The sequence below is a fragment of the Tyto alba genome, unplaced genomic scaffold, assembly GCF_018691265.1.
Source record: "Tyto alba isolate M040663 unplaced genomic scaffold, T.alba_DEE_v4.0 Super-Scaffold_22, whole genome shotgun sequence".
Taxonomy (NCBI): Eukaryota; Metazoa; Chordata; class Aves; order Strigiformes; family Tytonidae; genus Tyto; species Tyto alba.
The window spans coordinates 3,546,071-3,566,122 of record NW_024881296.1 but is presented as its reverse complement, the minus strand read 5'-3'; the positions used below and the strand labels follow the sequence as shown (position 1 = coordinate 3,566,122).

Below are 20,052 nucleotides of genomic sequence, written 5' to 3'. Positions count from 1 at the left end.
AAAGTCACCAGTTTTTCAGCTGCCAGGGAGTATCTTGAAACCACTATTCTAAAAGAATACTACTCTGAAACTATCCTACTACTTGACAGAAAAATCACAAAAATGGAAGAGAAGAGAGACCTACCTCCTACTTTTCAAAATATGTAAAAATAAAACAGTAGGGGGAAATAACAAGACGTAACAGTGACTCACACATCTCCCTCCCCAACAGTTACTTAACAATTCTCTTTTCATACTAAAATACAAATCACAAATTATAGTTGACTCCAAATAATTGAGTTCATTCAGGAACTCTAAAGGGAACATTTCGTGAGTTAGCATCCAAAGCCAATCCAAAGAGTCTGAGAAGACCATAACACTATTTGTCTGGAAGTTTCCAGTCGTCCTCTGTATCATTTTTTCATACTTAACTTCTTCACAATGCTTTTCTCTTTATCTTCCATGCACAACTTGCTGAGATAACAGGACAAACAACAAATATTCTACCAGCTGATGTCTTCCAGGACCCACAAATTTTACAAGACCCAAAAGCCAGACCTGTGGCCATCACAAAACATTCACACTTCAGTGGTAGATGTAATGAAAAAATCCTAGTGCCTTTTCTTGTGTAGGGAATTGACCTGCAGATAAGCCCAAGCTATGATGCTTACAGTAATATTATCTGGATTTGAACTTGCCCAAAATTTGGCAGAGATTGACTGCCCATCCATAGTGTGCTGAGTTCCCAGTGACAGAACCCATGTATGGACTTAATAGCCAATTGATATGTTTGAAGACTTATTTAAAAAAAATAGTTCTGCCTTCTACTTTCCTTTCATGGGTTAAATTGAGGTTCTTAAGTCCTAATTCAATGTCATTTCAGGTACTCTGGACTATCAAACCTACATGACAGAACATCACATATTTCCAGTCGTCTGTCATAACTCCTAGCCCATGCAGATATCAGATATCCTAGGCCATATGAAGCACAAGATTCCCATACTTCAGAAACTTATTCCCATGCTCTTGGTTTGTTCAGCTACAGCTAATGTCTGTATTTACAACACAAGTTTGGGAATGCAAATCCCATCTTTGAGTGTGGCTGATACCTCACCAATTGTTGGAAGGAAACGCTGTCTTTAGGGTTTAATTGAGGTAATAACAGGACAAAACCAGTTTTTCCTATGTAATTCAGTGGTTTACAATTAATGAACCACTCCTACTCAGGCTATTTTCCTTTGCATATCCACTTTATATATTCATTTATACTCAATTTCTGAGTATCCAAAATAGGCATAATGCATTCAGAGTAGGATTCTTTGGACATACATGTATAGTCTGCTCTAAAGTCCACACCTGCCCCTCCTTTAATGCTGAGCACAAGCAAATTTGATAATGGAAGACTGGCCAGGGTTCTGCAGGTCAGCACATGACTTACTAGGAATTCTTGCTGAAAAATGGAGGCAACAAGCTTTTAAAACACTTTCTTCCCCCTCTTCCCTGTGTTCTTTTCTCAGTTTGTTATGATTTCCATTTTGATTTCCTTCTGTTATAACTGGTTTCATATCTCAAATATTCACATTGCAAAATAAGCCTAATTCAAAATAGTTCTAGAAAACTTCCAATTAATTTGTAACAAGTACATAGCTGGGAACATTCAATTGAATCTTATTCTTTTCTTGCTAGCTCACACATCTTCAGCTGCACATAATTTATCTTCAGTTCATATTAAAAGCAACATCTGGAAAATGCAGCAATTAATGAGAATAAACACAAAGTCACTGAGCTGTTACTCATTTTCCTGTCTGTAAGTTATTCATTTTTCTATGCTTAGAAATGAGTGGCTATTACAATTGGTGTGATTGGGCAGACACACAAACTCTTTCATTTATTTAATTTGAAATAAAATGTTATTTTTGTTTTTTCATGCAGGCTTTTTTAACTTCAGGGATGAGTTTTGCCAGGATAGACATAGCAGGAGGACATTAGCCAGGCTCAGTTTGGAATTAATGTGTGCATTGGGGTATGGAACAAGGTTTGTCTTGGTCCTTCATAAAAAGGTAACTTTCAGGGAATGATGAGTGCACAGGGATCCCACTAGAACAATTGCCTCTGAGAAACAAAACAAAACAAGCTAACAAAACAGAAACCTCACTGACAACCAACATAGTTTCCATGTGAGAAAAACTCATATGTACAAATGCTTTAAAGCAGTCAGATGACAAGGCAATAAAGACTGCATTCAAATCTTAGAATGTCACTCTGTTACATTAGTCAGTCTCACTGGCAGACTTTGCCAACAGATTCAGACTATATGGACAGATAAATTAAAGCAGCTATTTGGTATAGATACAGACACATAATTTCTGGTTATATTATCACTTTAAATTCCCTGTTTTAGTCTACAAAGAATGTATTCACAGTAGACATTATACTAACAGTTTTCATTTGCATTTGCAGTCAGTCTATACTACAGTACTGTAAATGCACTTCAGTGTTCTCCCAGATGGTGTTTTGAGAATTAAACTCTTCTTGGATCAAGCCCTCTGGGGTTAATTGATAAAATCCTGTAACAGATTTTTAAAGCCCTGAAACTGATGGTCTGTAGTAAAATGGCAGCAATAAAACACTACTCCATTGTGTCATAGAATTAAATAAAAAGCACCTTCCATGTGTGCACAGCCAAAACCAAAAGTGAAATTGAAGATGATTCTACATTACCAGAATATTACAGTAGCTGAAATCTGGGCATTCTTGAAGTCATTATAGCCATTATTTGAGGAGACAATGAATTCTGATTTAGGATTCTTCATTCTGGGTGAAAAAAGTTATAATCACATGATCCACTACTTTTTTGCATAGGTGTGTTAAGAATTTTCATAGCCTGACCCTTTCTCAAGCAGGCTTTATGCCAGAACAAGGTTTCCTCTGGGACGACCCTATTTTATGCTGGATCATGTATGGCTTGTCCTGTAGCACCTGCTTAAAGCATATAAGCCTAAAGCTGGCAGCAAGCATGAAGCTGGCACAAGAACTACATCACGTGTCTGTGCCTGATCCAGATGAAATGTGAACTACTGGGTGAACGAGTAGTGTGTAGTCAGAGTATGAATGGTTATTCAAATACTGTCTGGGAGTTCTGCCACTGACTGCCAGGGGCCCTAAATTTCTACCCACTCAATTCATGTGTTTAAAATTTAACATGTGAATCAATGTCAAGTTCAGTAAGGCACAAAGAAATGAAGCTATTTCTTCCCGTCTTTTATTTTGCCAGTCATACCAGATTACCAGCAAAACAAACATCAATTTTCAGTCACTTTACAATTGCTCATTAAATGAACTACACAACTGATCAATGAACATATAAACCACTATTGTTAATAATGCCATACCTTTCCTATTCAATCTTTAAAGAAACAGAATACAAAAGTAATAATAATAAGAGAACAGAATTGAATAGTAAATATGTGAAACTATACAGTCTTATCCGATGATATGTCATTTAACCCTGGCTCTTTTACCTTGAATTATATTATCACCAGAATCTCTAAAGACCTTAAGCATAGATTTTAAGTATATTCCAGATTATGAATGACTTTTTGTATCCTGCATTAGTAAAATTCATGGAAGTTTACACTGAGTATTATTTATTCTCATTTGTGTGGTGTACAGATTGTACTTAGAAATTACTCAGTACTTTAAGAATTTTTTTGAACATTAACAATATTATCAGTTAAATTCACCCTATTTATTTTTCATGGAAGTTCTCACACAGCAGACTATTAGAAAAAATTGGCTCTTAAATTCAAGCTAACAACATAAATCCTAAGCTTTACTGGCCATTGTGAAAAGGGTTAAACCACTTTTCCCTTGCCTATACTCAAACTCCAAAAAGGGCATACATTCTCTGAAAAAAACATCACATTTGGTTCCCAAGAATCCCACAGGGATATAAACTGATGACAGAGCAGGTGCAGCACAGAGCACCTAAGACATCTACAGTCCAACCTGAGCCCTCCCCAGGGAACTGCATTTACCTGTTAGGTGATGGGAAAGTATCTGCACTGTCATGTTGTGTTCTCCACCCACACCAAGGTTGCACCCATCCCTGAAGCTACAGTAACTGCCTACCACTGAGGACATAGTTCAAAGTATCCAGTTTCTTCAAAGCAAAAAACCTTCTGTCCTCTAGTCTTTACAGAATATAAAAGCTCTAAAAGAATATTACCTGGATTTTCAACTGATACTGGCATGGGATAAAATTCATCTAAAGCATAGATAGCTTCTTCATATAGGCTAGAGAGCTAAACTAGTCACCACACTCAGTGAGGTCCAGTTATCTAGTTAGCCGGCCAAGTGCAGGTATTGGCTTTGCAATGAGATGGGCTGCTCTCCAGGTTCTGGGCACTCTAGGCTCTAGTGCTCTCTAGGCATGGAGGCATCTCCACAAACTACAGCAGGAGTTTATACACTGAGTTCATATAGAGACAGCAGCGTTGTAGGCTGCTACATTTTGATATCTTCATCAGAATCTGTACAATCCCATGCTCAGTGTTTTCAATACATTTCTGGCTATTTTTAATAGTTGTTGCTATAATTCTTACTTTTGGCAACCTAATGTGACAAACCCATAACATTTTCCACAATATTTTCTGTGAAATGAAGGAAGAAATGAAAAGCGCAGGTGTAAAAAGGAATCCAGAAGAAACAAATAATTCACAAAACACCTTCAAAGACACCAAGACATATGTATAAAATGTCATCTCAGCAAACACTATGTTATTTTAGCACACAGATGCACATTTTTTTCCTAATTCTGGAAAGAAAATGTCTTTTTAAAAAGTCTGAAAATCATCTTCAATATACAAAAAGAGCTAAAATGGAGATGTTTCTACACAAATCCACCACTCTAAACAGAGCTGTTGCTACATGACCTGATGTTGATGGGGTTTTTGGCAGCAGCAACATTTTGTCATCAAAAGCTAACAGTTTAAATACCACTCTACAAATACCTCTAGTGAGCAGCAAAGGCCTATTTCTCTGACCAACAGAAAGAATATCCACTAGAAGTCATTACAGAGCATGGATATGTAATCCAGTAATTTCATGACCTGCATCTGTAAGTAAGTCTTCCAAATGCCATTACTCTGTGCTAAATTAACTTGGGCTGATTTAATCAAATGAAAGCCCTGGATAATTAATATAAACTAGAATTTCCTGAGCCATTATTTTCTATCTTCCAAAACCTAAAAGCATATGCTGATTTTACTGGCTAATTGTAACTGGCAGGTCATTTGCAGAGCAGCAAAATCAAACCACTTCAGGATGAGTACAATAAATTTAATGTATTCATCTGTGATCCTAAACTCACAAAAACATTACCCTAAGGAGATTGATTTATCAGGTCACAGCAAGTTTCTTTACAACCTTGACTTATTGACTGCAACATATTAGGACATATATTCGGGTGAAAACTAGAAAAAATAAAAGAAATACAAACTAAAATAGCCAGCTTTTAGGTAGGATATTTGGAGTTTGTCTGAAATTTTTAGCATTATTATTTTTCTTTAGTTATTTTCTACAGGCAGGACTAGGTCATAGTGTTATTTTCACCTGAAGAATTTCTTTGAAAGCACTTGGGTTACTATAGAACAATGGAAGATTTAGCCCATTATGAAAAAATGGGCTTTACCTTTTGTTTTATAAACACAGTTCATATGCAGACATAAATTCTCCTCATTTCGCTCAGAACATTTAAATAAGCTTTCCCATGTTTGTATGACCAAGTTTGAATCAGAGTTTGCTAAGCAAATGAGTAAAGAAGACATCTATATTTATCCTTTATATTGAAGCCTGGGTGTCCAAAGGTGGTTATTTTACAATCCAGTGGATTCAGTCACAAGGTCCTTCCTATTCCATACACATAGCAGCCCAGAGTTCATTCTCTTTGGATGTTCCTAATAAAGGGAAAATCTAACCTAGTTTTTTCAAGACCTTAAAAGACCTGTTTACTGAGTATCAGTGAGACTCAGCCATTAAAGCCACCTATAAATATACATTCACTGACACACATTATACTTTGCTGTCTGAAAGAGAGATACTGCCTAGCACAACTGGTGAAGACATGGTTTTTAGTGCCTAGATTCACCTTGATTGATTATGTTGTATTACATATACAAGAGAAGTTACAGCACAGAGAGCAGTGGTCCCTTCTGGCGCATCAGGTATGCCTACAGATTCAAGCAAGATTGGCTACCTAGTGTCTGCTGACTTACTTCTGCTAGTCCACGTACAGCACCACAGACTGCAGCATCTGCTAGCCCTACAGAGATCCCCTGTACATAGTACCGTTGTGAGCAAGTCCTGTTGTTAGAAAAACCAAAAGCAACACAGACACGCTTTTTGATGCTAATGCAATCATAAGATAGGTAGACTACACTTCCGGTTTCTCTTTCTTTCTAAATATGTATTTAGATGGACTAGAGGTTGCAAGTTCCCAGTAACAAGCCCACATTTTCTTTGGTATTTTTCTAATTTGTGTGTGTGTGTTTTCAAACTTTGGCTTCCAGCAGCTGCACTGCAAACTCAAGAATTCTTGCTTTAGATCTAGTCTCTAGTACTGTAAAATTAAATAAACACTCTTAAAAGTGACATATTTCTATACATGTATTTTACATGACAGAAATCCCAGAGGAATTCTGTTCCTGTTAACACTAACTAAAGAAATGACAGAATAAATCTCCAGCACAGAAGTTTGCTTCAAACTTGTCTACACTGCGCTTGAAGTCCTTCCATTAAATGCCTCCTGGAGAATCAAGGAGAGGAAAAAATATTAATAATTATTGTTTTGATGTTAAAAATATCTTATATAAAAGAATCTGTAAATCTTTTAGTAAGGATACGTCTTTCTTTCCTATGATGATTGCTTGTCTTTTTAAATCCTTTTGGGCCTCAATTCAGGAAAATACTTCAGAACAGTACTTAATGTAAAGCACAACCTCAATTTCCACTGGATCTGAAGTGTGCTTTTGGGTGATTTGCTGAATCATAGCCTGTATCATTAATGTTTCCTTTCAAATTAAACATTTTCACAGTGTAAAAGAAACCAGGAAACTCTAGAAGATTCTCTAAAATTTATTCCACTGAAAGGAAGGAACAGGGAGGAAAGCATCAAAACTTATAGTCCATCAAAGCACTGAATCTTTCTGAATATTTTAGAGGCTTCAGTCTTAGAACATTCACCTGACATTCCTAGTCCAGATTTACAAAGCTCAATTCTAAAGAGTGTTGAAAAAAAAGCAAAGACAAAATTCAACAATTATAAAAAAAGGCAACATAATTAATTCACACTAAACTTGCATTCAGTCTTTAAATAACAGGTGAGTGATAAAGCAAAAAGCAGGTAACACTGTCTTTCCAATTCCCTGGTAACTGGTTTCTGATGGGAGTTTGCTTCTTTTCAGGTTTGCCTCCTAAGATTTACGACCAAACATGAGTAACCGACACTGTCATTTTCCAAGCACCTTCTTGCCACACATCAGCCAGAAAAAAAAAAAAAAAAGAAAATACAAGTAGATAACAGAGGTAGAGAATAAAGAGGATGTAAATATTAAATGTCAGATTCACTCACAGGTGCAAACAAATGCGAGCCAGAGACTTTAGTGGAGTAATATCAATTTATACCTAGTAAGACCTGGCCAAAAATATTCCCATATAAATGGCTTTCACTTAAATGGCTTCAGTTTTAATAAGGTTTAATGCATGTCTTCACAGGAGATTTGCAAAGTTAGGACAACATAAGTTTCTTACCTGAGCTTTTATTGGTTTTGTTTTGTCTACTCTTTACTTGCTCAGTCCATAATGTGGGATAACGAGAAGCTATATCTGGAAAAAAAACACAACAGAAAAAAGTTTGAAAATGTTAACATTTTTTTTAAAGTTACTACTAGGTGAATAATAAGTGGCTAGTTTTAAAGATACATGGATATAAAAAAAGAAAAGGGCACACTAGTTTGTATTAGGACAGTTAAAACCTTTATCCATGCAAAGGCATGAATAGTTTCTTCGTTATCCCATTCATACAAATGGTTGAAAGCAACATTTTTAAACTAAAATTATGTTTCATCAGAATAAAAATCTCCCAGTGTGGGCCCAAAATATGTACTAACTTCAGATCATATTCTGTAAGATTTGCACTGAGTGATAAGGCAGGCATAATATAAGACTATAATTTCATGTAGTCATTGAGCTTTCCATTTACAGACCACCAAGTTTCACCAGAGGCAAATAAGCCTGACAAAACATCAACCTTATTATAACAAGGCAATCGTCTGAGGGCAGAACTTACCCTTTAACTTCCCCATTTGGCCATACAGTTTTAATTTTCACTGTGGTTCAAATTTAAAACCTATCTCTTCCCTGAGTAGCGACAATTAAAATTGCTAATGTCAGAGTCCATAACTACAGTGTCATCTCAGAATTATCACATGAGATTAGTTACTTATAAGTAAAGATTCTATTGTGTTTGCTGTTTTTATCTAGAAAAAGGCACAGATGTTTTCAATTTCTTGCAATTTCTTGCAACTTCCCCAGCAGTTGTCCTAACTCTTAATATAGCATTTGACATTGTGGTATACAGTCCATACCGCATAGTTTAATATCAAACAGTTAAGTTCCTGTTGATGCTCACCTTCTTCATCACCTTGAGGTTGAGTCTCCAGCGCGGGAGCTGAGGCATCATCTGAATTCAGAATGGAAAAGATTTGCAAGGAGACTACAATTATGAGAGTAAGCTAAATAAGTGTACATACGTGACTGATACTAATGATTTGCACATAGCCCCGGCCGGTAAACAAACAATAATTTAAACATTATTTATAGTTACTACATAACACAGATGCATTACATCTACATTATAAATGGATGGCTTTTGAGGTTATGGCTGACGAAATTATTGCACGGTCTTTGATGAGGCATGAAGTGATCAGGTCATTCCCTGGACAGTAATTCTTCATTTCTAATGCTGCACATTGATACCTAAAGATTATAACTGATCAAATCAGAATTTCTAAAGATGTAATTAGATAAATGTATAGAACGGTTAAGACCTGTGAAAGCAAAAGCAGTCCGGGGAGAATGAGTGGCTGCAGACATGTTGATACCTTGAAATGAAAGGAAAGTTTCTTTCGGCACACCAGGATCTATTTAACAGTCAAGCTGGTTTTATAAGAAAGATTTACAGGTTATAGAACCAGAATATTGTTTGCATAATTCTTATCCTCCAGTCAGTCATCTCCATCCACCCACTACCAAACATTACTGCAAGAAATGAGAATGGAAAATTTACTGAAATGATAAGAGGATGTGAGCAATTTTAGGTTCAGTAAAACACAGCGGAAATAGTGCTGAAAAAGAAAAATTCAATATGGAAAATTATTTAAATTAGCATTCAGTGTGAAAGAGCAGTACCTAAAGACCCATCTTTATCTTATTATGTTTTTGTTATTTAAAATTATTGCAAGTACATGGTAAACATGACTTAGTAGGCCATGATAGTACATATTTTCCAGTCTTTGCTGTTTCCTGTAACATGGAGCTAACTCCAACATCAAGGTGTCCCTCAGTAAACAGCATCTTCCATGCAAGTGCTTTAGTAACATTTCTTGCCCTTTCACAGCTGGATCTCAGAGCAACATAGTTTCCAGATCGTGTTCCCAGCATTTTCACAGAAGCTAGAACCAAAGGTAATTGAGAATCTTCCTCTTGCATGTAGCACCACCAGGTAACAGTGAGCACCAGCTTTGAAGCTAACACAATATTTATTTTAATTTCTTCTTGCTACTGCAATTCAGAACAGCCTCCTCCTGTTCTCTTTATTGTCACCATCACAGGTTTTTTTTGTAAATCTGTATTGTCTTTATGCAAATTGTGCAAAGGATTTGGAGGCACTCCGCCTCTGGAGGCCACAGCCTAGTTCACAGCAAACAGAGATACCAAGTAAATGATGATAGCAAGACAAAATTTGCAGCCATGGAACACTAACCTCCATGCTTTTCACAAAACCAACGCAGCATCAATAGAAACTTATTTTTACTGCAAAGTGTTTTAACTAAAGCATAAGGAGACTTCTTTTAAGAATGTTAATTCTTCACATCCATGCAATGACAGGATACTTTGCTCCAATGCCATAACAAATTGTCAGTTCTCATTAGTTTTGCTGGCATTTTTGTGATATCCTCTGGGTGGTGGAATAAGACCATTGATTAATTTCAGAGAGGCCTTAAAGTATCCTAGTGTACTGAATATCAAGACATATATTTAGATTATCAACCAGTATGTGATTCAGAAACCCCAAGATTTCAGAGGGTGGCTTATGGTAGGTAAATATTAATCAAGAGCGCTGTCAGAAAGTCAGGTTTGGGTTTAAATGACATTTTTCTAATAATCTTTTGGTACAAAATTTCAGTTTGTGACACGTTTGATCTTATGTTATTACCTGAAATTCAGATACAATGCTACAGATTTAGAGATTATCAACCCAATTAAAATTAGCCGCTTGAAGTTTGTTCAAGCAGCATTTTAACACTTCATCACAATTTTATTTCAAAAAAAAAAAAACACACAAAAACAAACAAAAAACCAACCAACCAAACAAAAATAAAACAAACAAAGAAACAAACAATAAAACAAAACAAAAAACACCTCAACAGACATTTAATGATTGAGTCATAAAACTGACCTCAGCTCCCTCACACCCAAAAGAAAGAGAGATCTGCTTTTGGTCATCAATGAACTAAACATTTGGTGCAGGATATCTGTATAATCTAAAAGGTATTAACTTCACTTCAGAATTAGAGGAGCTACAGCAGTTCCTGAACTACCCTTAATCTGCAGGAAGACACTCCCATTAATTTTCTGTTTGCACTGTCAGGTGTATCATCTTTTAATGAAAACCTTTTGTGTCAAGAATGAAGAAACATGTGGCATTTAATTGTTCAAAATAACATACAATAGAGAGTAATAACTGTAGAGCAGTTCATCTTCATGTTAATTAGATATCTCACAGTTTAATTGCATAGATCTTCCTGGGTGGCACATGCATACCAGTCCATATGTGCACACATTTAAACAGAAACCATTCTGTTTGCTGTCAGAGTTCAGTTACCAAGAACACAGTCCTGCAGTCAGCCAAGAATGAGAAAAAAGGGATGTGATACACCTGTGCTTTTCAGACAGTCTGAACACTTTTCCTGGATAGAGGAGGAAACTGCAGAGCTAGGGAAAACACTTTAAGAATTATTTTTTAAGCTTTATTCCTATTCAGTTTAATGTGCAAATTTGCAAACATGTAAAGAGAACTCCTGACCTCCAAAATCTGCAGCTGGAAATTTTCTTTCAGTATTGGAATGCCCAGAGAAAGAGATGCACAACTTCAACAGATATGGCCCACCAGATCACCTTCTCCTGTCATTGTGGGACATCTTGGAAGAAGAGTCTGTCTTAGGCTAAATCTATACTGTCTCTTGAGTACAGTACTCAAGACCACACTTGAAGGTCAGGATCACATCCTCTGCAGCAGTAAGAACGTCGTGAATCTGCCTAAGCTTGATGGGTTACAATACAGACAGGTACCCCCAACCAGGCACCCCTGGTTAGTCCACAGGAACATGCAGAGGAAAGACAAGCAGGGAGTTTTATGTTTATTTCAAAAACTACTGCTGTGCCCTCTCACACTGAGCTGCAAAATATTTTTTACTACACTGACTGTGAAGCTGAAGCACAGCTCTTTAACTCATAGCTGATCCTGTTCACTACCCTGTAATAGTCTTTAAAGAGGTTGTGATGTGTCTGACAGCACGACTTTATTTAAAGTATAAGGAAGAGACTGGCTGGAAGAAGGGCAGGAAGAGGCACTTAGCAGCATCTGAGAAGAGTCAGGGACCACCTGGTAGGCAGGTCAGCGGCCCTTCATGCTGCAGGCTTGTGCTGGAGAATAAAAACAGGGCGTGAGTAAAATGCAACCGTGTCACTTCAGACACTAACTTATGTGATGCGAGGAAGACTTGATAAATTTTGTTCATTTAAGTTCCCTGTTCCATGATCACTCATTCAGGGTTCAGCAGCTCAGCCACCACAGTCACAAACCAAAATAAAGAATTCCAGACAAGTTTTATATATATGGGATAGTTCATTCAGTTCAAAGCTGAGAATGAAAGTTCTGACCTAAAGCGAAGGGGTAACTTAAGGCTAGTAGAACCCACAATTTGTATGGAAATGCATGAAAGAACACTTTTCCAGTATTTTTTAATTATTAGCCTTTAAAGAACTACTTATTTTCTTAACCTAACAGTGCAATTGTTTACTTAAATGTTGGGTATATTACAATGCTGCAAAAGCTCCTGTAAAAAAACATATTTAAATTAAATTTACAGTGGACCAAACAGATAGACATTAACATTAGCATGAATATGACTAACTTCTTTAAAATTATTTTATGCCAGCGTAACTGACAGCAACATTTAGTATGTTATTTTCAGATGAATTTCAAATTCTTTTAAGTATTTGGAGAGTGTAAGCTTTAATTTTGTTTAAAGCATAGACATCTCCCTCATTTAAATCTACCAGCTAAGTTGGAATCACATCAGATTTTGTCCTGCCAACAAGATATCCACCATGGTCTATCTCTAACAACAACAATCATCTGGCCATGAATGTAAACCATCAGATGAACTAATCACAATATAGAGCAAAGTGCTGGGTCCAAGATGACTCAAGCACTGATTGCTATGGAAATAAAGTGAGGACTCCAGTTCCTGAGATTTTGGGACTGCAGAATGCTATCTTTATCAAACAGACAGAATAATCTGTCCGCCAGGGCAAGCAAACAGTATGGGAAAATATTTCAGTGTATGGCTATGGGAAGAAAAGTTATCTTCCAAACAGAACAGAGTAGAAAGTATGTAGGGCTGAGACTAGAAAAATATAATGTCTATGCATATATAGACAAATACATGCATACATATATATGTGTTTTAGTCATAAGTTTACTAAATATTTACAATGCAGACATAAAATGAATAGCAAGTATGCATGCATACATATTATATATGCAGCTATAGTTAATGATGAATATATACTGATAATTTAAACCTACGGAAAATCACAGTGGCGTATTCCACAGCTATTTTAGTTTCTATTTAAAGGCCATCTAAGATATTTACCTGTTTTTCCTGCACCTTCTCGTTGTGGCAGCTTCTCACTCACTGAACCTGCAATTGGAAAAAGGAATTAACCATAGAAATACTATTTTCACTTTTAATATGTTTTCTAAGAAATACAGTTCAGCTTTAATGATACAGGGTTTTTTTATTACAGCAGTAAATATCAGCACATCCCTCCCTTGCAAACCAAAGATTTTATCTTTGCCTGACTTCTGCACTCGCGTATGATCAGTTTACCGTCAGGTGCTACTTCTTGACCGCCACAGGACCTCAGAAAAAGATAACATTTAAACAATACAGAAACACAAGTGCAAGAACAGGCTCATGTGATGTGGGGTCAACATCTCCCTCCCCCTCTGACCCAGTGAGCACAGGTCCCACAGGAAGATGCATCGCCCGGGCACTACTCCCTTGCAGCACCATTCCTACACACCGAGCCTTGCCCACGCACCACGGCTGCTCTGGGGGGCTTCTTCAGCCTCTACCCCAGTCCTGGCTCAGATTAAAAACTGCCCCTTTCTGCTTTAAATACCTTAAACAAAGCCTTCCAGAAACCCTGTGCTGGTGCGGAAAAGTGTGCATGTTGGGGGAGGCAGGGACAGCGCCTCATCCTGAGTATGAGCCTGAGCTGGTTGCAGGAGACATGACCAGAGCTGTGGCCCTTAGGAAAGGAGACAGCAGTGGTGGGAAGGGACTTCAGAAGTTTGCAGGAGGTGGGTTTTAACAGCTTATTCTACCAGCCAGGACTCCAACCCAAACCAGCATTGTCTTGATTTCAAGTCATCAAGAAATGGAGAATCTACTGGTTTTCTTCCTACCTTTTACAGGAGGTAGTCATCCTTAGGGTTTAAAATAGAAATGCTTCCTTATTTCTCGTTTATGTCTCATTATTACAACCATTTGTATGATCTAACTCCTAGCTACTTCTTATTCACATATCTATCTCTGCTGCATTAAGGAAAAAAAAAAACAAAACAAAACAAAACAAAAAAAAAAAAAAACCCACAACTTTAAAAGTGGTATTTTTCTCTCTTAAGAGCTACATGGAAGTATCAAAAATTAAAAATCATATCTGTCAATTCTTACAACATAATCTCTTCCTACATATACACGCTTAAATGAAAAGTCCCCCCCACATCTGGCAGATTCTTGGAAGTGTGTGAAATAATTTCGTTGCTTTAATTTTCTTAATGTATTTCCCTCTGTAATAACTAAATTCACTCAGTTTAAAACAAATAAACAAAAAGACTCCAAATTTGCAGCATGATAAATATGTTCTAAAAGGACAATTTAAATAAGAGAACCCACAAAATCACAGGCCTTGTTTACCATGCTGAACTGATGGTTACTTCAGCATGAAGTTTAGACACAGGAGTCTGCCAGAGGGAAGATAGCTAACATCACAAATCTGGCATGTTGATTTTAAAGCCTCCATAAAAGAATACATCACAATGCAGCCAAGCTGGTGTTACTTTCTGAAGTATTCAGCTTTTAATACATATTTTATACATCCATATCAAAAATATTCTAGTTTAGACTTGTTTCTTTTTTTTGGTGGTAGTGTATATTTATTGCATTATGATTAAATCACCAGAAATTCAATATACTTAGTGATGCATCAGTATTAATTCAGACAGGAAAAATAATGTCATTATCACTGTAGGAATTATATCCAAGGCTGTTTGGGAAGGCTTGCCCTAAATAGACTGCAATACTAATCCATGTTGTTCACTCTGAAGAGGAGGCAGATTCTTGCATTTACACTAGCTGAAGCCAGAAGATCTGAGCTTTTTGGTGCTTGGCTAGAATTTGATAAGAGGCCCAGCTTGAACTCAAATAAGATGTTCCAGTTTTAGGAAGTACTGCATACAAAATTACAGGTTTTTCTAATTGCACTAAATACCAGTGTTCCAATCTTTCCTCAATTTCAATCCAGTTACAATTAACTCCGTAGTTTCTCATTTTAATTGTGATGCACAGGTCTATAATTATAATTCTCTTTCAAATACAGAAATTTTAAGTCTGACTCTTATCCACACTAAAGTGTTTTACACCATTTGTGAGTAGAAATTATCTCAGCATGGGGAATGTGTGTGATCAAATGCCACTGACAGACCCTTTGTGCTAAAAAGATTGTAAAAAAGTAAAGCCTCAGTTTGATACCAGTGCTGTGTTTTTATGTACATTAAGAACAACTATTATAAATTGAATTTATTATAAACTGAACTTAAAATTCAGTTTATAACTAAGTAATTTCATACATTGGTGAAATTATATAGTATTCCATATCTTAAACCAAAAGCAGAAAAACCTTTCCAGATTTCATTAACAGCAAGATGCCTTCAGATTACTCCATCTATAAGTGAAATGGTGAAAAATAATGACTATATGATATTCATGTACAGTCAGGGAGAATTGAAATCTTCTTTCTATGCTTTGCTTTTTTTTACCCCAAATTTTGATGGAAAATTGATGGACAGAAGAAGAGACAGGCATTCACAAAAGCTAAATTTATCATAGTGAATCTAATTTCACCATGAAATTAGATGAATGATAGAAAAATTAGGTTCATTGGGCTAACACTAATTTTTTAATAGTCTAAGGAAACTAACAAAAATATTCACAGAATTTCCTACAAAGGGAAATCTGCACCCTTCACACAGTTTTGCCTGAAATTTTCAATTTATGCAGCAGAAACTTTTCTTGTCTCCAAGCTGGAGGTGAGGAGGGGTTATTGAGCTTGTATAATTTTTTTCTACCACTTTCTGAATATATTTAAGGTAGAAGTACTTATAGCTCAAATGGTGATAGGAAGTTGCATTTGCAAGTTTCTAGAAAATTGTATCTTCAATACTCACAACAAATGCTCACATGTTCATCTAGGCAAGAAACAGAAATAGCAGCTTATAACTTCTCCAAAAGTTAGGCAATACAATCAGCTTCCAAGTTTTCAGTGCACAGTGAGCAACCAAATCACCACATAAATATATTTATGGAATGGGAGAGTGTAAGGATGATTATTAGGTTCAGCAGCGTTATTTTAACAAGAATTTAGTACTCTTCTAGCTTGTACATTTGATTAGCCATCTATCTGTTTATGATTCTGATTCATTTAAATAAATTTTTAAAAAAAGAAAAATGTTCATGCCTTAGTTTATAGCAAGCCCAACAATGTCACCAGTTTAACTCCAAAAGCTTCTGAGGCACAAAAAATCTTTTGTGGTTTGTGAATTTACCATATCCATTTTCTATAGTTCTGAACACATGTGACTGGGCTTTAAAAGAGAAGCTGAAAGTCTATTATTATCTAGTTTAGATAATGATTTCTGATCTCCTACTAAAGAATATTTGATATGTAATCACTGAATGCAGATATCAAGACACAGGAAAGTAAACTTCCTGTGCTGTTCTTTATCTCACATATGGGTGTGTCTGACTGCATATCTAGGGGAAGTACTGTCTGTGGGGACAGAAGATCTAGATGTTTCAAGGATGGATATTTTTCCCAGCTAACAAAAGCAATATAATGTAAATTTCAAAAGTTCATTGCCTTCCTAAATATACTCATTTTCATCATACTATCTGATGCTAATACTATACAGATAGGAAGAGTCCTGAATTTTTAAAGGTACTTGTATTTTGGCCTTAAAAGATGATTATGCCATCTTAATTGTAAGGTAGTAAAACTACTTCACAGAATAATAAAACATGTCTCCATTCTTCTGCAATCTCACTGGCAGAAGCCTGGAATAGTTAATAAGGCATAGAAATCTTACAACAGGCAAACACTGTATTTTCCAATGATAATTTAACACCTGCTCCTCAATTTCTGCCCCATTTCCCAGGATTTTGTGGCTGTGGAATTTTTGCAGTTCCCTGCAGTGCTGATAACAGAGATGGGGAGTTGTAAAAATGTCTTTTTTATGTCTGGTGTTCTTTAGTGAAAGTACTGGGGGGACATTCATCATTTTTAAAGAGTTTTCTTTGTAATGTTGTCATAGGAATGTGTTTGATTTACTCTCCTCGCCACTGCTCCTGCAATAGTGGAGATTATTTTCACTGAGTGGAATAGCATACTGAGATTTATCATGTGTGCTTTAGCAGTACCAAGCGTTGGTGTGGGAATAACTGGAAAGGATGGAAGAAGAGCGTCTTTCAGGTAAAGATGTAGTAATTAAAGCAAAAGTTTTACATAAATCAGTTGGAAAGTCCTGCAACTTTTAGTGCTGCTTATAACCTTTGTCCTTCTACACCTTGTGTCCCTAGTGAAAAAGACAGCTTCAATAAGAGCAATGAGACCAACACAATGAGCAAAAAATGGCTCATACAGCTATTGTAGATACACAAAAATATACATATGACACTTTTCTGTCCAAGGACCTGAGATGGCTCTAGGAAGCATCATGTTGTGCAGCTAACCAGTATTAACAATCAGATAAACTTAGAGGTTATTTCACCTATCCAATATCATACATTAAATGTGAAGCACAGATAGGGGATGGAATCAGGAAACCAAACTCCTAACTGCCCATCCTAAATTCTGCTCCATATTTCCTCTATAAAATCCAAGTTCTTCCAGGCTGCCATGCTCTTCTTTCCTATTTCTGGATCAAAATCAAAGGTGATTCTACTGGGAGAAAATGAAAGGCAAGAAATTATCCCATAATTTAGGAACAGCACAGTTGGTTAGACATGTATTCAAACCTTATCTGAAGTTACTGAAGAACTAACCTAGAATTGAAAAAAAACACCAAACATTTTCATTAAAAAGAGAAATTTTCACACATTCCATGGCGTCACATTTCCTGTGAGAAAATCATCATGAAAGCATCTTCACAATTGTTTCTACCTGCCATCTTGATTGTCTGTGCATATTCTCCTCTAAAGGGAAAAGGTGGCGAAAGTGATCCTGGGAGAAACAGTCTGGTACATGCAAACTGAGAAATTTGTGTAAATGTCTTTGAAATAGCTATAACATCATGCCTGCAGAATACACAGAAGCAAGTTAAAATACAGAAACATGCTGGTGTCAGGATTGCCACCGCTACAGGAGATCTGCCTGCAATATCAAAAACAAGGCTAACAACAACACAATGTATTAGACTGATTAGGGACAATAGTGTTGGAAGAAATGGCATCTCTGAAATACTAGCTAAAATAGGAGTACATCTACTCAATTTAAGTATACTGACTAATATTCTGATTGTAATTCCTGTGCTCAGTGGTTCTAAAGAAAAAAGTACAAAAGGGAATCAGAGGTGATCTGGAAAACATCAACAGTCCTTCTGGGGGAAAAATCCCTTCTGTTATCCTAAACAGATGGCAATTTTGAATATATACTGTGAAATGAGAGAAGGGTGCATTTGTGCTTCAGGTTTTCATTCTGCAATATAAGAGAAACGTTGTGCCTTATTATACCATATAACTTTGTGAGAAAATCTGTAGCTGCCTTCTCTGCTGAATTAGAAGGGTTCTCCAGACCCCTTAAGACTGAGCCCTTAGCCACTACCATTGATACAAGCAGGGGAGGAAATGTGCAGAGATAATCCCAAAGGGTCTCATAACCATTGGAAAATTATGATCTTCCATGGAGCATAATCAGACTCTGCTTACTCACCTGGGCCCTGGAGCAGTCTATTTATTGCTGAGCTACTAAATTAAAATTGAGTACTACTATCACCTTCTTCTTAGCATTTCTGTAAAACTAACTTTCCTTCCTACCCCACCAAAAATGAGCTAAAGCAGTCTGGCATATTATCTGCTAGGCACGTGAATATACCTTTAAGAGGAACTAGGATTTGGTTCCTGTAGAAGTAGAATAATTCTCATATCAATCTATTAATTAACCAGGAACTAAACTGCAGCTTCTCTTCAATAATACCAAATACAAATAGAAAAAGTGAAAGTACAGTAACTAACTCAGCAACATGTGTTGTGACACATCTGCCAAACAGTTACTTGTTGAACTTTCAGCATCAGCATAACCCCTTTTTAATTGATGTCAGCGAAAGGGAAGAGACTACAAATTGATACTGCAGAGAAAGCAATGAAGGCATGCTTTCAGAGAAGCTCTGGCTATGGACATGCAAAAGCACCCTTACTCAAGAATACAATAAAGCACAAAAATGCTGTCCTAACCATGTGTCTTCTGAAGATGTGACCCAGTTATAAACAGTCATTACACTAAAATGAATATACATTTTTCTCTATTTTAAGGCTTCTGAACATTTTATATTTATTTCATATTTGACTGTCATTCCACAGTGACTTTTCAGACTAGATCAAAAGGATTAGTCTGAGGAATATTCTTTCTGGATAAAGTTCACCTACAGGCAAGATGCATGGGAGATTCTCCAAATCACTTAAAACAGACCTTAAAAGTAGAATCAACTTTTTATAATCTTTGCTGAAACTTTCTCAGTGGTCTCTTCCTTTCACCATCTATTTATTAAAAACATCAGTATTGTGTTTGAATGATTGAAGTCAATCAGACCAGATGAATTCCTTCAAAGGCTTTAATCCATGTTTTTTTCAGCTTCATTTACACTACAGGGTTAGCTTTTTTAAACCTATTTTTTCCCCTCTCTGACACAGAATAGTGCTGCAGCACAAACAGAAATGCAATACATAGAGCTCAATTATTTTTAGAGCTATTTCTGTGTAATTCTGTCAGCCTTAAGGAAAGTGAATAGCAATTCTGGCAACTGTTCATACACTGGAGATTTATTTTTATTATCAATGTCAGTGAAATAGGGTCAGAAGAAAATTCCTAAAAAACAGTGAACCTGTTAATTGTCCTGATGAAAGACAAAAGGCAGTACACATGGCAATGAGTTTGATTTGTCAATTAATT

General features: G+C 36.3%; 1 protein-coding gene across 5 annotated transcripts in view; it reads right to left on the bottom strand.

Annotated features, from left to right (window-relative positions):
* Positions 1 to 20,052, bottom strand: part of SMOC2 (SPARC related modular calcium binding 2) — a 149,084-nt gene that overhangs the window by 65,512 nt on the left and 63,520 nt on the right. For 4 of the 5 annotated variants that reach the window (XM_032987294.2, XM_032987295.2, XM_032987296.2 and 1 more), the window contains exons 5-7: positions 13,200 to 13,247; positions 8,669 to 8,752; positions 7,789 to 7,863 (exon numbers count right to left, since the gene is read on the bottom strand). In XM_032987294.2, coding sequence (XP_032843185.2) covers positions 7,789 to 7,863; positions 8,669 to 8,752; positions 13,200 to 13,247 — 207 coding nt within the window. The remainder of the gene's footprint in view (positions 1 to 7,788; positions 7,864 to 8,668; positions 8,753 to 13,199; positions 13,248 to 20,052) is intronic. The other variant, XM_032987298.2, reaches the window with a different exon arrangement.